The 17,708-nt window shown below is 45.5% G+C and overlaps 1 protein-coding gene across 2 annotated transcripts in view; it reads right to left on the bottom strand.

Annotated features, from left to right (window-relative positions):
* Positions 1-17,708, bottom strand: part of USP4 (ubiquitin specific peptidase 4) — a 39,919-nt gene that overhangs the window by 20,244 nt on the left and 1,967 nt on the right. The window contains exons 2-7 of one of the 2 annotated variants that reach the window (XM_069562360.1): positions 16,950-17,077; positions 12,745-12,875; positions 11,256-11,382; positions 10,524-10,669; positions 10,333-10,394; positions 888-1,028 (exon numbers count right to left, since the gene is read on the bottom strand). In XM_069562360.1, the coding sequence (XP_069418461.1) occupies positions 888-1,028; positions 10,333-10,394; positions 10,524-10,669; positions 11,256-11,382; positions 12,745-12,875; positions 16,950-17,077 (735 nt within the window). The remainder of the gene's footprint in view (positions 1-887; positions 1,029-10,332; positions 10,395-10,523; positions 10,670-11,255; positions 11,383-12,744; positions 12,876-16,949; positions 17,078-17,708) is intronic. The other variant, XM_069562361.1, reaches the window with a different exon arrangement.

Genomic DNA, 17,708 nt, shown 5'->3' with positions numbered 1-17,708 from the left:
CACCAGCAATCAAGTGAGTGCTGCTCACATGCCCTCAAGATGCGTCTTGGGGCTTCACCTGGGCCTCTAGAATTCTCACTTGATAATGACCCCATGATACAAATTCTCTTTACTCCCCTCCCCAGCCCTCCAGCTCCCTCAACCCCGCCTTGACCTGACACGGTAATAGGTGGTAAGCACATCCTTAAGGGGAAAAGAAGAGAGGCTGTTTGAATCCTCTGCTCTCTAGCTTTGTTATGGAGAAAGAAATGGCAACCCACTCCAGTACTCTTGCTTTGGAAATCCCATGGACAGAGGCGCTTAGTGGGCTACAGTCCACGGGGTCGCAAAGGCTTTGGCAAATGCTAATTCTATATCCTTCCAGAGGGCTAACTGCCAGGTGACTTTGGGGAAGAGCACTGTGGTTACCAGGATGGAAGCCTGCACCTGCCACCACCCACCCGGCTATGCTTGCTCTTGGCAGTGCCTGAGTGTGCGTGCACTCTCTCTCACCTCACCTTCCTCTACCACTCTATCTGCGCTCTATGGCAGGTGCTCTGACACACCTGGAAGAAGGATCCCAGCCACACAGAGGAGAAGCAGGCAGTCCATGCCCCACCCCCGCCGCAGCTGACAGTCACCCCGATAGCCATTCTGCCAAAAGGCCAGCCTATCCCTTCACAGACAAATGCAGTGATGGGAAAACACCAGCTGGTAGGAAGACAAGCAACGTACTGGGAGGCACTCTTTACTGGGGGGATGAAATGGAAGGAGAAGCCACGTGCAGCGGGCTCTCATGGGGAACCCGAGTCCTGCATGTGCTCAGGGCAGCAGCAGAGGAGCTGTCAGGGAGGGCCCAGGAGAGGACTCGGCGGGAAAGGAAGCAAAGTGAAAGAACCTGCTCTTACCCCCTGCCGACACTGGAGCTGTGCATCCCCGAGGTGTTAGTGCTATCACCATTTGCAATGGGAGAGGCAGATACTGAGGAATAGGGACTTGCTGATGATTTTGGAGAGGTAGTAAAATTTCTGCTAGGCGCAGTGCTTGATCTGGGAGAGAGAAGACAAACAATGCTACTGACTTTGTGCACAGAAGCAAGCCCTCTTTAAGGCTTGCTTGAGAAGAAGGTGTCTTCTCAAGAAACACATGTTCTCCATATTCAGTTATTTAAAATTAATTGCAAACAGCCCGTTTTCATGCTACTTCAAGTTAAATTTTTATTGGCATGAGAGTAAAGAAATTAATTGGTCTTCCTGTCTCATTCATCCACATGGTCCTACACTGAATCTTCCAGTGAGATAACCCAACCACAAGGCTGACCTTCAGGGCATCCTGGTTTGATTGATAAATCATCAGCTTCCCTGAATTTTAAGACTTACCAGTGAAAGAAAAAGAAAAATGGTGATGAGATGAATTATCTCAAAACACTAGACCCGAATTAAACAGATGGCTCTAAGTATACCAGAACACGAAAATGGCAACTTAGTATCACTATGCTATTCCAGGCAACTGCTTTTGTTTCCTGAAATTTACCAAAGTGAAAATGTTTCCTGTTTCAAACTTTTGTTTCAGTATTTTTCAGTGTCTTATTTTAAGATTCATTCCTAATTTTGGACTAATTAACTCAAGTGCTAATTGCCCCAAATCTTAAATTGACAACAATTTTATCAAGTTTTCTACCAAAATCCACTTAAGAGAGGTAGAAGGAAATGAGTTATCCGCAATGTTGCAATGTTTCCATGTTTCAAATACATACAATGGTGATTTTCCTTCCAGATTGGGAGTTATTTTTAGAATAGAGAAAATAATTAAGTGTTGTCCCTGCAGAGTGCCCAGCCTCATGGGATCCGATGTCAACCAGGGCTCCCTGTGAGAAGAAAGTGGGGTGTGGCAATAAAGATGAGCGAGCCTGTACCCACACTGTAGGGAGATGTCAGGGACTATTTAGGGGCCTCAGTGGGTGTCAGAAACTGAGTTCTGCTTCACACTCTGAAGTCACAGCAAGGGAGAGGGAAAGAGGGCTCCCCAGGCTCTCAACCACCCACAGAAATGTACCTTCTCTAACCCTGAAGAGCATTTGCTTCACTGAGCCTCATCTTCATGCTGCAGAGAAGTCCAACAACTATGGCAGCTCCTTAAGTGAGGCTTGGCAGAGCCAAGGGACACACTCTTGTGGCACACAGGGGACTTCAACAAACATCTAAGGCCTGTCCCGGGTGCTGCCAGAATGCCCAACCTCCTATGCAGACAAGTCGCTACACAAGGCTGGGCTGATACAGCAGACTGTTACCTCAGGTCTGCAGATACTACAAGACAGTGAAATTCAATTTCTGACGTACAAACCTCAAGGCACATGGCTTAACACTCTCTTTTTCAGTCATCATTCACTGGTAACTTATTTCATTCTCTGAACTTGAGAGGGCAAAAATCCATAAGGCCGTTTACACGTATTTAAGATCTGTCAACTTCTTAAACAGACAACCCTTCTGGTTGAAATGTAAGAAAATGAGAAACATTTTATTTGACATTCATATAAAATGTTTCAGAAGATAGTGCCAGTAGTTTTCAGAGTAAACTCAGTCAAAAAGAAATCCAGGGACTTCCCTGGTGGTCTGGTGGTTAAGAATCTGCCTTCCAATTTAGGGGATGTGGGTTCAATACCTGATCAAGGAACTAAAATCCCACATGCCTTGTGGTCACACATGGCAATGAACGATGACCCAGCTGAGATCCAACACAGCCATAGGTAAATAAATTAAAAAAAAAAAAAAGGAAAAGAAACCTAATGATGACCATCTAAGAATGCATTTTATATGCCTGAAAACCTACATAATACAAAGCGCTTTTTGTTGTTTTTTAAACTCTACTTTTGACAGACAAATCAAAAAGTAAGACCTCTGTACAGAATGACTTGACCTGTACCTGGGAAACGCTTGGGCGCTTGTCACTTGTCAGGCAACTTGAGAGCATACCCGAGGGCACTGCGAGCTGGGAAGCAGGCAATGGTAGGAAGGAACTGACATGGGGCAAGACCTCACTATCAACTGTGACCGAGTCTCATGCCACAAACATTCTGAAAACAGAGGCTATGTCTCCAAATAACGGGCCCTCTGGTCCCAAAAGATATTCTGGCCAAGCCTCTGGTCTCCTGGCACCTTTCTCCTGAGGCATCTCCTGGTCCCAGGCATGCAAGGTCGTTACCATCACAACGGCAACAAGCACTGACTAATGGCTCTCTAACACTCAGGCGGCCCTCCTTGCTCCACTGCACTCTGCCTGCCTCTCAGACGCCCTCCAGACTGAATGCTACACTGCGGAGGAGTCCACTCTTTAAGTCCACCCTCTGACCTCAGAGCCCAGCATCTGGCATTATCCTTAAGACAGCAACCAACTAGTAGCCACAATCCTCACCGCCTTCACAACATGCTAGGCTGTGATCTTCCCCATCACTGTTAACCCTCACCTGAGTGCAACTCAAATCTCCATTTCAGGAACACTGGCCTCTTCTAGCTATGGGCAAGCAGCCTTTAAAGGAGATGATGGACACAGAGCTAACTAGGCCTTATAGATAGCAGGCAAGTACAGTTAGAAGTAAGAGAAAAAAATTAAGAAATTAAAGAAATTAAGAAAAAAAACTGTGACCAGATCTACAGAAAACCTTGGCAGAACTAACAGAGAGGTTGGAATAATCCACAGAAAAGGGAAAAAAAATAATTGCAGATGCTCACAATTAACCAGGTGGCTCTCACTGGTGAAAAAAAGGCTGAATGGAAACATTTCAATATGCTTTCCTCTTGCCAGGATACATGGAAAATTGATTTCATGAGTGGGTTTTCTTTTAAAAAACAAAGGATTAAGCCAATCACTGACATTCCCTGGATGATACATTCACTTGACGTACTTTTCACATTCCCTCAATTTCATCCTACATCTTCTTTGACAAACATGTTACGGAACATGGCTGGTTTAAAAAAAAAATCCGATTTAAGTTTGTCTTTTGAATAAGTTGAACGCATCTATAGGCATTCTAATTACTGTTCTAGCTGGACTTAATTCAGTCTCTTATGTTTTTTAATTACCATACTTTTCAGTTGTTTTTCCCCCTCTTTCCTGCCTTCCATCTCAATTTCCCTTTTAGGTATGACAGTTTCCTAGGTGCATCCTATGGCTCTGTGATTTATAACAAGAAATACATGCTTTGGTTTGGTGCAAGGTTCTTGGTACACAGCTTCTAAAACTGTTGCAATGTCTTAAGTAGTAAGAGTAATGGGAACACCTTTGGTTATATTTTGGTCTTCTATCTTTGGTTCCTGAAAATGCACCAAAGTGATAAAAGTAAAAAGTGTCTGTTGTTCCTCCCAACACAGATCTTTCAACCACATCTCAATTTACGCATGACTTTTGGAAAGTTCCAAAGGATTGGTGGGGGTGGGGGGCGGCTTGCTGCTGGCCAGGGGAATCCACCTTGTGATGAGAAGGTTGGATCTTTTGCCCTTACCCCCACACACACCCACCTCTGGAGAGGGGAGAGGGGCTGGAGATTGAGTTCTGTCTCCAATGGCCAATTCTGCCTGCTTACTGAAGCGTCCACAAAAACCCCTGAAGTATGACTTTTGCTGAGCCTCCAGGTTGGTGAATACACGGAGGTGCTAAAAGGGTGACTGCCTGGAGAAGGCACGCAAGCACCTCCCTTTTCTCCTGTACCTTGGCTATCCATCTCTACCATTTCACTGTTCCAGAGTTATACCTTTCCATAATAAAGTGGTCAAATAGCAAGCTAACTGAGTTCTGTAAACTGTTATAGCAAAGCATCAAGCCCAAGAAGAGGGTTGTGGGAACTTGTTTACAGCCAGTGGGTCATCAGAAGCACAGGTTAACACCCTGGCTTTGGGGGTGGCATCTGTAGGGGAGGCAACCCTGTGGGACGGAAACCTGAACCTGTGGGGTCTGATGCTATCTCCAGATGAACAGTTGCAGAACCGAGTTAAACTGCAGGACACCCAGCTGGTTTCAGAGAATTGATTAGCATGAAGGAAAACCTTCACATACTGGGTGGCTAGAAGTACTAGTAGAATAAAATTTTTTTTTTTCACCTCCCAATAACTATTGTTCCATTCTTCTTTAATTTCCAAATCCAGAGTTTTAGCTAGACCCTTGCAACTGCTGAAAGGCATTTCCCAGCCTCCTTTGAAGCCAGGTGTGGTCACAGAATTTGCCAGAGATATAAAGGGCCATCTTCTAGGTGATTTCTGGGAAATTTCCTTACAAGGAAGGGGCATGCCCTTTCTCCTGATTCCTTCTCAGCTACCTGAATGAACATATGATTGATTCAAGTAAAGCAGTCACCCTGGACACTGAAGTGTCCACCTTGGAAGCTGAACCCACACAAAGCAGTCACATGACAGAGCAGCCGGGTTTCTAACAGCAGCAGTACTGCACTGTCCTCCTTAGAAGTTCTTTGTGGAAAGATGTGTCTACCCTACTTAACAGACTAATTTTCAAGTCTTTCTTCACTGCTAGCAAACCTTTCCTAATCAATACAACATGTTAAATAAAAGATATAAATCCTACTTTTGTACTTCTGGTAGTTATTCCATTAACTTATTAGGATCTGTTAACCATTTTTCTCTTTCCCCATCAATTACTTCAACTTACCTACTACATTTCCCTGCAAGAGAAGTAGTTCAGGACATTTTCATCTCTCTTTACTGCCTCCTCTCCTCACCTGTCTTCCATGTCAAGATTACTCAGTATTTACTTCTGGACTGTTACTGATGCAGGCTGCTTTCTTAAACTTTTCTTCTTAACTATTACTAAACTTTTTATTGAAGTATTACATACAGAAATATTCATGAGAGTACAAAAGCGAAGTCTTCACCCTGGTGGTCCAGTGATGAGGACTTGGTGCTTTCACTGCTGAGGCCTGGTCTGATTCCTGGTTGGGGAATGAAAATCCCACAAGCCATCAGTATGGCCAAAAAAACCCTCAAAAACTCAAAAGACTTTCTTATCAAGTGATGGCAAAAATGTTAACTACTCAAGTCATGTCCAATTCTTTGCAACGCCATGGACTGTATAGCCTGCCAGGCTCCTCTGTCCATGGAATTCTCCAGGCAAGCACACTGGAGTGGGTAGCCATGCTCTCCTCCAGGGGATCTTCCTGACCCAGGGACTGAACCCGGGTCTCCTGCACTGCAGGCAGATTCTTTACTGTCTGAGCCACCAGGGAAGCCATGCACCCATATAATCACTACTGCACTATCCCCCAGGCCAAGAAGCAGGACAGCACTACCTCCCATGTGTCCTCCTCAGACTCCCTGCAGGCACAATTCTTTCCAAAGCCAACCTCCATGGTGACCTTGAGACACACAGATCAGTTGTGCCTGTTCTTAAGCTTTCTATCAGGGACTCATACAGTAGGCCGTGTTTTGGGTCTGGCCTCTCTCATTCAGCATCACTGATGAGCCTCAAGGCTGTCCTGGCTGGAGAGAACTCTGTCGTATGCACACACCACGATTTATTCTATTCTGGGTGGCTATTTGGGTTAGCTCCAGTCTGTGACTATGACAAGCTGTGTCTTGAGCCTCTTTGAACGTATCTTTAAGTGAACATGAGATGTATTTCTGTTGGTTGTAAGCCTAGGAGGGGCTCGATGGGCTGTAGAAGATGCACACAATTCTTCATTTAGTGCTTATCGCAAAATCTGCTAAACTAGCTATACCACTTTATATGCCCCACCAGCAGGGTCCAACACCTCAACCACACTGGCTACTACCCATCATTTTCATTTAGCCATGCTGGGGATGTGCAGAGGCACCGCATTATGGCTTGAATTCGCCATTTCTGGATGCTTGCCAAGGCTGAACGCCTCTCCGCATGCTCACTAGTCACAGGGATAACTTCTTTCTTCAAGTCACTGTTACAGGTTTTCTTGTCCCTTTTTCTAAAAGGGGTGTCTGACTTTTTCTTACTGACCTAAAGGGGTTTCTCTGAAATTCTAGGTATGAAGAGTCTGTCAGACATGCGCACTGCAAATACCTGTCTCACTCTGTGGCTTGCCTTTTTACTCCACGATGAACAGTTCTTAATTTAGAAGTCATGCAACTCTATTTCCTCCTCTACAGTTTGTGGTGCTGTGTCTTGTTTAGCAATCTTTGTTTCTCCCGAAGTCCTTGCTTCCCAGTCAAGAGAACGCTTTACTAGCTGTATGATAGGAGAGCTGTGTGCTGGATTTTACTGCCTGCTCCCTACCACCACTTCTCCCAAGAGGTTTTCAAGAGGACCTCTGTGTGGAAAACCTTCTAAGGTCATCTTTAGCCGGGGAAAAACTTTATCCTCACATTTAGGTAACAGTGTAGTAGCTTGTAAATTCTAGTTTTTAAAGTTATCCTACTTAAACATGAGTTTGAGCAAGCTCCAGGAGATGGTGAAGGACAGGGAAGCCTGGCCTGCTGCAGTCCCTGGGGTCACAGACTCGGACATGACTGAGCGACTGGACGACGACAACTTTGATGCTGAGAAAGTATTCCTTAGGTCTACAGATGCCACTGGGAAGTTTGCTATTAACCTGCTTCTCACTCATGACTTTCTCTTTCAAACAGATTTGACATTTTCGCTACATCTCTGTTGTTAAATTTCAATCGAACCTGTCTTGGTGTGGGCTTTATCTGTTGTGTTTAGCACTCTTTACATTGAAGATGCTTCCTCCTTTGTGATTACTGAAAAACTCACGGTCGCTCCTTCTAACGTTTTCTTTCCCTTGCCCGTCACCTCCTCTCTGCTCCTGAAATTCCTACTATCGGGACACGGGCAGTTCCAGTCGCAGCCTGCGCAGTATGCTTTTTTTTAAATTCACGCTTAATTGATTTACATGCAGTGCCAGCACTTTCCTATTTTCTTCTGCCTCCTGATCCCCCACGATTCTTCAGTCTCAGCTTCTGACTTCCACCTTCAGTCTCCAGCTACATTCCTTCTGCAACTCAGCCCCGCCCTGAATTCTTTGTTCCCACGTAATTTCTCTCCTTGTTTCTGTTTCATATGCCCATTTCCTCGTTATCGTGAGTATTTTCACTGTGTTGTGTCCTAAGCAGCTGGGGCTGTGAATTCGCTCCAACCAGCACCGCCTGTCAATCTACCACTTTCCTTCCGTTTTCCCTCTGCTTGTCAGCTTCTCACTGTGGCTCCCTGAGGCTTTCGCCAGGTGAGATCCACCCATTCTCACTCACCAGCCCCCTCCAAGGAGCTCCCAGAGGCAGAGACGAAATCCAGAGTCCCACACGGCTCACTTCAGTCCTGCCACTCCTCTGAGCCTAGCCACAACTAACTCCGGCTGCTCTTCAACCAGGCCTTCGGCCCCAGGTCTTCCACAGCTGCCGTCACCTCCGCCTCACAAAACTGTCCTGCTCACGAAGCACCGCACGCCCTGCTGATTCCCTTGCCTCCTTCATGACCCTGTTCAAATGGCACCTCAGTGGGGCCTCACTATCATCCCGTTTATGCCCAAAGCCTCAGCACTGGCTCATTTTTCTTCCTTGATTTTTTCCCAGAGTACTTGTGAATCTATAGACATGTGTCTTCTTATTTTCTGCTCCTTGAGGACAGAAATTTCCTTCTGTTTATTGCTGCATCCCCGGCACCTAGAACAGTGTCTGGCACTACTGGGGGAGTAGTAAGGTGAGCCGTGCCTTAGGAATTCTGCTCTGAGCTCATCCAGCGCTGGATACCCTCTACCAGGAGACTCTAACGTTTGGGGTGTCTCAGTGAGGCAGTGCTCTTTTCCAAAAGTGGTTTCCCTTCACTGGAACCTCCTAGGTCTGAAGCTCTGGAAGGAGTAAGGAGAAGCAACAGGAGGAAGAGAAAAAGGCACAACTGCCAACAGTCTGCCTTGGCCCGTACACTTGGGCTCTTTCACTCCAAGCTGTCAGCCCTACCTCAGAGACTAGAATCCAAGCACCTTCTGTCTCCTAAGGAGGCTGTCTCAGTTTTTATGGTATTTTCTCTTAGTTCTGTGGCATTTCCAGTTCCAAGAAGGGAGTGAGAAGGCTGCTGGGCTACTGTTACCTGTTTTTTAGGCTGCTGTCACAAATCACCACAAACTTAGTAGCTTAAACAACACAAGTTTATTATCTTATGGTTTTGGAGATCCGAAGGTCAAAATGATTGTCACCAAGCTAACTCCAGGTGTGGGCAGAGCTATGTTCCCTGGTGAAGGCTCTAGGGACTTTCTGAGGCTGCCCAGCTTCCCTGGCTCACGGCCAGTCAACTGTCTCACGTTTCATTGCTCTGACTCTGCTTCCACCTTCATATCTGACTCTTCTGTCTCCCTCTTCTGTTTATAAGGACCTTGTGATTACGCTGGGCCTACCCAGATAATCCAGGATCATCTCCCATCTCAAGATCCTTAATCACATCTGCCAAGTCCCTCCTGCCAGGAACCTAACACATTCATAGGTTCTAGGGATTAGGATATGGACTTTGTTAGGGGGTGGGGAGGAACACAACCACTATTCTGCATAACACAGCTATTCCATCATCTTTTCAGGAATTAGGGATCAGAGTTTCTTACACTGAAGTCCATGGCTAAGCTTTAGGGGGGGTCTATAAAACCCTTGAGATTGTTGGCAAAATGCTCCATCCTCCTGTGTTTCTCAAGAGAGAGCTTGTAGCTTTTGTGAATTTCACAGAAGAGCTATGAGCCCATTACCACAAAACACTGTCCAAGATCTGACTGAGGAAGACAGCAAAGACCAACATTCTCCCAATAACTACTGGAACACAGACACAATTCCCCTATCTTATAGTGTATGAAAAATCCACCACTCCTTTCTGTCCCCTTCTCAGAACATGCAGTAACTCCACACCACACATGAACCTCTCCTGAAGACAGGGGTGCCTGGAGTCCCAGTTTAGTACTAGAGTAATTCCCCCAGGAAGTGACAAGGGCAACAATCAGAAACACTCCCCGGGGTAAAGAGTGGGATGGAATGGAACCATTACCTTTAAGTAGGTAAGACCCTGTGTCTGAGCCCTCTCTTCCTCCATCAAAGCCCCTGCCTATAGGTGGAAAAAATAAACGCCCTTGACAGAAACAAAGCCACATCTTGGCAGGGCAGCATCCCCAGATCCAAGCCCCTCCTCTTCCCCATCTCCACCTCAAAAGCAGAGGCTCACTGCCTGGTTGACACGTCTGACAGCTTTCCCTGGGATGGCTGCCCAGCATGCTGCTTACCAAAGGCCAGGATTACAGACTTTGGATACAAAAGCAAATGTTTTCCATCTGGTTTAAAGAATGTTTTTCTTTGGCGTCTCCTCATACCCGTGTGCCCGGCCACAAGAGAGAACAAGTTCACTTACTTTGATTGCTGGGTCTGCCTTGGCCATGTGCCATCTTCATTTTGGGGCTCAATTACTAGCACCTGAGTGAAAGAGGAAACCATATTAGGAATGTGCAAACTGTCTCACTTGCTGACATGCTCAGAATCAAAAAGGTATCAGTCCACAATCCTGCAGCAGCTGTCTGCGGGGGCACGGCCTGGGCCTCCTACCTGACCCTGGTACAGCCCGGCGTCCTGCACAGTGTTGTCCAGCTTGCTCAGCTGCTCATAGGTGTTGCTCATGTATTTGTTCCACAGCCGTGTCTCACGCTCTGCAGGGATGTTGAAGAGCTTCCTCATCTCCTTCTCGATGGTTGCTGGGGACAGGCAGACACATCACTCTGGGCTTTCTCCCGGTGCAAGGACAACAGCCACAGCAAGCTGAGGCTCATCTTCCGTCCTTTTCAGACAGTCATGGGATGCTCAGGATCAAAAGCTCTGATTGACCTCAGCCCCCTGGTGACTCCTAAGGCCAAACATCTTGCATGGGGCGTCCTTTCATACTCAAATACCCAAAGACTGCCCCTAGGCTTCTCATTCTCTGATGATGTGAGTCCCCGTTTACAACACAAAAGCAACAAGGCATAGTTAGAAAACAAACCTCTGGAACTAAGACAGATTTGGTTTCAAATACTAGGTCAGCCATTTTCTCACTGAGATTCCTTCACCTTTATTACCATATGTTAAGTAAGCAGAGAACATGCGCAGTGCTTCGTACAATATGACTGCCAGGCTTAGCTGTCCACAACAGCTCTGGAAAGCAGGCGCCCAGGTCGGGACAGGTAACCACAATCTGAGACTATCGGGGTAACAAGTCTAAAGAGGGTGCCCCACCTCCCCACTCGTTAGCCACTATGCCCTGCACTCTCTCTAGCTTCCTAGAATGCCAGCCAGGGGACTCACCGATGGTGTCTGCCTTGCTGAAATGGCAGCTCAGCACGTTGGTGGGGTCACTATTCTCACAAAGCTTCAGTTCCAGCAAATACACCTCTACCTTGCAGTGCTTGACAAACAGGCCATGTTCTACCACCTGCGAACGAGAGTGCAGGTGAAGGAGTGCTGGTCCCACACCGGGACAGTCTGGGAAGCAACATGCCTCATCAGTGACAAAAGGCAGAGTCTATACGACAATGAGTGTGAGCTTTAAAGTCACCGGCATGTGTCTCAGGAGTTTAAAAATCTTATTTCCACAGGCCCCAGATAGATCAGGTGCATAAGAAGAAATATTTTCAGTGAGCCCAGATTCTTGCATATTCCCATACAGAAAAGCACTAATTCCTTCACTTGAGATTATGTGGTTTTCCTTTACTTAACAATAATCTTTCGATGTTCAGACTACCTGCCCTTTGTTGCAAAACTTCTCCATAACCTGACTCCCCTAGCCTCGCCTCCTCAAAGCAAGTCTCTCAGGGTCACTTGAAATACTGTCTCCTGTGGGCTTGAAGTTCTAAAAATTTCCACCAAATAAAACATAACTCTCAGAGGAAAAAAAAAATCTTATTTCCACTCATTAGGACCAACCAAGAGTATCGTGATGGAACCAGAGCTAGCAACAAGAGGGCATAATAGCAAAGTCACTGTTCATCTCTAAGTGGAGATCGTGATGCTTCCCCTTGCAGGGTCTGTGGAACCAAGAGGCCTGGAGAACAGTTAAATCCTTTGGCAGCATGCTCACCACATAGCAGGACTGGAGGCATTAGGGGACACCTTTGAAAACTGGCCTGCCCCTCACCATTTGATTCCTAACCCCTCTCGGAGTCCCAGGATTCAGGTTGGAGAAAGAAGGTACTCCGGCCCTGAAAAGTGACGCTTAGAATAGAAGCTTGACCTCAGCACTGCAGCCCTTCCCTGCTCTGCTAAGAAGGGAAACTGCACACCATGCAGAATGAGAAACGTACCCAGTGCCTACTCCTCCACCAGAGGAGATGTCCCCCACGATGGGACAAGCAAACAACTGTGGGAGTCAGGGTGGTGGTATTCTTGTGAGTTCTGGCCACCAGAGGGGTCGACAAGCTGGGTTTCTCTCCCAGGGCCTGCCTTCCCTTAGAGATTGTTCTTCTCTCGGCTATTAACACCTGTTTTCCAAGGTACTCAACAATGTGATCAGAGATTCCTAACTACAAGGGGAAGAGCAGTTATCAGAAAAAGTTAAACAAGAAGCAGCACATTACTGTGTGTCCATATGCCCCCAAGTTAACCTTCCCTCACAGAAGCTTCCAGAACACAATCTCACTGTACTGCTGGACATATCCCAAGCCACTGGGCAGCTGTGATATTTGGAGGCCTCCATTCAACAGCTTAGGAACATCTGTACCCCAGGAAAGCAAAAGGAATCAGTGCCAGGGAGCACTCATAGACACTGACCGGCGTGTGGGACAATGCGGGTACTCACTTTTCTGACAATGGGCTGCTGGCCTTCTACGCAGCCATACCAGTTTAGTAACTTATTCCAGGCCTCTGCTGGGACCAAAACATAGTCCAATTCATCAATTAAATGTTCCTTCAAGGTCTGACTCTCAGGATCTGAAAAAGGAAAACAGCACAGAGCTCAGTGCTCTTCTCCCCAGAAATGTTTGTTTTACACGATTCTCATCTACTTTTCAGAAACAAGATAAGTATTTATGGGAACAAGTAGAAAACTCCAAAATTCTGTCACTGGCTATAATATAGAGCAGACCTAGATGATTGTCTTTAGCTGTGACTTCTGAACAGTTTGTGAGGAACTTGTATTTCTTCCAAAATTGGAGGGAGAAGGAAAAAGAAAAACTCCGATTTACATTTTCAAAGTGCTTCCAGCTCCACAATTAAAACTGTTTTATTATGAATATTTAACAATATTCTGCTGAGTGAAACTGCAACGAAATCAGATATCACCTTTCTCTGAAAGATTTACTAAGCAAGCAAATGAACACGGCAATGAAGTTAAATTTATTTTTACCAAGAGTCATTTACCATTCTTAGTGTCGACTCCAAGACAAAAACTCAGCTGGACACCAGCCATACAGAGAATTTCTTTAACATGCGAAACATCCATCTTACACCCCAAAATGGAAGCAACACAACTGGGATTCAGAAAAGGACATCCATGGACTTCCTTGGTGGTACACTGCATAGGAATCTGCCTGGCAATGCAGGGGACACGGGTTCGATCCCTGGTCCTGGAAGATTCCACATGCCACTGAGCAACTAAAACCCTCGAGCCGCAGTTACTGAGCCTGCGTGCTACAACTACGAAGCTCGTGTGCCTAGAGCCTGTGCTCTCTGCAACGAGAGAAGCCACTGCAATGAGAGGCCCATGCACTGCAACAAAGAGTAGTCTCTGCTCACTGCAATGAGAGGAAGCCCATGTGCAGCAAAGAGGGCCCAGCACAACCAAAAAAGAAAGGAAAGGACATTCATGCTCTGAAATATACTCTCTTAATGGAAGCCCATGGGACTGGATCAAGGGAAGACTGACCACCTCCCACCCAGGGAGCGTCCCTGCTAAGCCTGTGCATATCAACACCCACTCCTGCAACAGCGCCACTATTCTCTTCCAGACGAGTGAAGCCACAAAGCCAGGGAAGCAGACAGTACCCACAATGGTGTAATTCATCTGTATAAGGTAGATGATGTTAAAAATAAGAGCCAAAAACAGCACTCACAAGATGATCAGGGCTTCCCATCTGATTCACCTTTGCCTTTTTCATTTCCAAGGAAAAAGGAAAGACACTAAATAGCCTTGGAGAACAGCAACCCCCAAGTGAGAAGGATGCATGGATAAACAAAATGCAGTATATAAGCACAGCGGTGTATCATTTAACCTTTAAAAAGAAGGAAATCCTGACATGCCATAATATGGACGCACTGTGAGGACATTCTGCTGAATGCAAAAAGCTGGTCAGAGACAGACAAATACTGTATGATTCCACGAGACAGACAAATACTGTATGATTCCACTTATACTAGGAATCGAGAGTAATCAGAGACAGAAAGCACAATGATGGTTGCCAGGGTCTGGGAGAAAGGAGATTGGGAACTACTGTTTAATGGGTATGGAGATTCAGTTATTGTTGCTCTTTTGACATTTATATTTATTTCTTTAGGACATGCTGGGTCTTCACTGTGGTGTGCGGGCTCTCTAGCTATTTCATGCGTGCTTAGCTGTGGCATGTGGGATCTAGTTCCCTGGCCAGGGATTGAACCCAGACCCCTTGCTTTGGGAGCGCAGAGTCTTAGCCACTGAACCACCAGGGAAGTCGTGAGATTCAGTTTTACAAAATAAAAAAGTTCTGGAGATTGACTTCGCAACAATGTAAATATACTTTATACTACTCAACACTTAAAAATATTTAGATGGTACAACTTTCCTGGTGGTCTGGTGATTGAGAATCTGCACTTACACCGCAGGGGCACAGATTCAACTCCTGGTCAGGGAATTAAGTCCCCACATGCCACAAGGCAAGGCCAAAATAATAGTAATAATAAATTTAGATGGTAAATTTATGTGTATTTCACCATAATTTAAAAGGAAAAAAAAGAAGTGGCTCCTCACTGATGAGCCAACTGTTTTCCACGCAGCTCTGGCACAATTATTCACACTAACAGATCAAACGTTTTCTACTCAGCAACAGAAGGATGATCCAGGAGGAGTACTTGAAACAAAAGCTTCACACCTCAACTCCAAGGTCTTCTCTGATTTGCAAATTAAAACTCACAAAGGTTCTTCACCAATCTTACGTGGAGACATATACCTTCTTCATTTCTAACACTAAAACTATGCAGGTCTGGCTACCCATGCTGTGCCCAACAGCAGCCACATACCTTTAAAGGTGGGAAAGGAGCCAAAAGCTTTTAGCATCATTAACCCCAAGTTCATCAGTTCTACAGGGCTTTCTCCTCTGAGGCTCAGTGACGATTTACTCAAACATGTCATTCTTATGACACTCAAGGGCAAACACAGGAACTTAACTGGAATTTTCAATACAGTTCACCATTTTTACTTAAAACTGCATCAGTCAAAGGGCATCATAGTAAAAAGCACACAGGGGTTTTGCAATAAGGACTGAGCCTTTGCAAATTTCTTCAACAGAGCAAATAAAGGGGAAAAAATGAGAGCACAACTTGGTCTTGGTTTAAGTATTTCATCAGATATACAGGAGGGGCAGAAGTGGAAAATGAGAGAGGAAATGAGCAGACTACATTAGTGAGGATGTGCCCTACCCACTCCTTCCCACTCCTTCAAGAGCCCCTTCTAGGCAACTCCCATGACTGTAGGTGGCAGGCAGCCAGACTGGGACTGGCAGGTGACTGAGAGTCCAAGAGCTAAGAGGGCGGCCCTCATTGGCTAGAGATAGGCCATTCCTGCTCTGTCAACGTTCCAGGGTCTGAACGGAATGTACTTCTCACCTCCCAAGCACACAACAAATGTTTCCAACCTAATCCAGTGACATTGAATTGAAAGACAACAGAAGAAATGCTTGCCCTCAGCTGAAGGTCATACCAAATGACTTGAGGGGCCCTCCAGCTCTAGGATTCTCGACATCAACACTATTAAGAGCCTTAAGTGGGGTGGGAGGTGGGAGGGAGGTTCAAAGGGGAGGGGACATATGTATACTTGTGGCTGATTCATGCTGATGTATGGCAGAAACCGATACAATATTATAAAGCAGTATCTTTCAATTAAAAAAAAATTTTTTTTAAGCCTTTAAGAATTTTCTTTCTCAAATAAAGATGGAAATGAACAAAGTGCAAATACAGTACAATGATCCTTTGGGGCAGGAAGAAAACCCTGTAACATTATTATGTCATTCATATCTCCCAGAAAACAAGGTATACACTGAAGGGCCATTCGTTTTTTTAAAACACCCAGGACAGTGTTAGGTATCTGAATCAAGCCTCATGCACTGTCTGCCTTCCTGCTGCCTTGACTGTGGGCCCAGGCAACAGATCACCTCTGTCATGCTTGCACAGGAGTCTAAAAGCAAGGCAGAAAAAAGGCCCAGGAAAGGCCAACTGCCGTTTCTATGCATCCAAAGGCGCAAGCCAAGCTCAGCCATGTCATACTTCACTTTGTCAGTCACTTCTTCCATGAGGAGCTGGTCTGTGTTCGCACCTCTACCAACCTTCCACCTCCCCTCACACTACTGTGACAAACATGGCCACCACAGCAATGCCTGATGAATGTTGTCAGCTCTACAATTTGTCCCGCTGCAAAGGTAACACAGAAAATTCTGGTTCCTAAATTTCAGATTCCAGATGCAGTTTCAAAATAATATCCTATTTCTTTCCATTAAATATAGTAATCTCAAATCTCTAGCAGAACTTGAAAAAAGGAAACGATAAAGAGGGACAGGCAGACATTTCTTCAGACATTCCTAAGATATTTCTGCTTTTACTAAAAGGAGTTAATTCAGGAAAAAAGCAGCTTCACTTCTCTGTAAGGGCCTGCAAACACTTCTGCTACAGACCCAAGTCAAGGCCCCTTGTTTCTATCCTCTCACAGTAGGAAAGTCAGGTTCATGATACCCATGGCAAAGATAAACACAACCTCAGACCACCATGACCTCAGTTTACCCAAGCGGACATTTCAGTTAGAAAAGCAACAGGATACTGTACCTGAAAAGAGTCCGGAGTTATCTATCGGGCCAGGATACAGATTATGTTCACCCACATTGTACATATCCCAGCTGTCGAAGCCCACATACTTCTTCCACTGCTTGAACCACCGGCTGTCAATAAGATACCTAGAGACACACAAAAATGGACTGTACCCGAAAACCTGAGGTTGTACATTACTGCAGTTGGGTCCTTTCACTTGGGGAACAAGCAATCCCTGCTAAAAAAACAGACTCTCAAGAGTAGGAGCAGGGCCAGGCCCTCCTGGGCCTGGAACAGAAAGCCTAGCCCAGGGGATGCACTGACTAAGTGAAATGGCTGTTAAAAGAATAAGTAAAAGGAAGGAAATGGCTAGCTTCAAAAATGCTTGTTTAAAGAAATTCTTTCTATGGGGAAAACCTTATTTGCTAATGACCATGTCATTAATTTCATAATGATCTTTACAGAGGTCTTTGTCCAGGCAGACAGTTTAGATACACTGGTTTGCTTCATGTGAAGAGCATTAAACCAATCTTCTTCCTAAAAATACGATAACAACACAACACACTTCAGTTTTCCTTTGAGGACCAAACGTGTGTGTGTATATATATGTTTATATACACACATGTGTACATATATACATACAATGTCATGGTGTGTTTATCTTATCAAAAAGCATTATGTTGACCTGGTTATATTTTTAAAGTATCATCATGCTGTTTTATTAATACAATTAAGACAGAAGGAGGGGGTGGGGGACATCGCCACTGGTCCAGCGGC

This window comes from Ovis canadensis, chromosome 19, assembly GCF_042477335.2.
Source record: "Ovis canadensis isolate MfBH-ARS-UI-01 breed Bighorn chromosome 19, ARS-UI_OviCan_v2, whole genome shotgun sequence".
Lineage (NCBI taxonomy): Eukaryota > Metazoa > Chordata > Mammalia > Artiodactyla > Bovidae > Ovis > Ovis canadensis.
The sequence above is the reverse complement of the archived record's forward strand: the minus strand, read 5'-3'. Positions and strand labels throughout refer to the sequence as shown.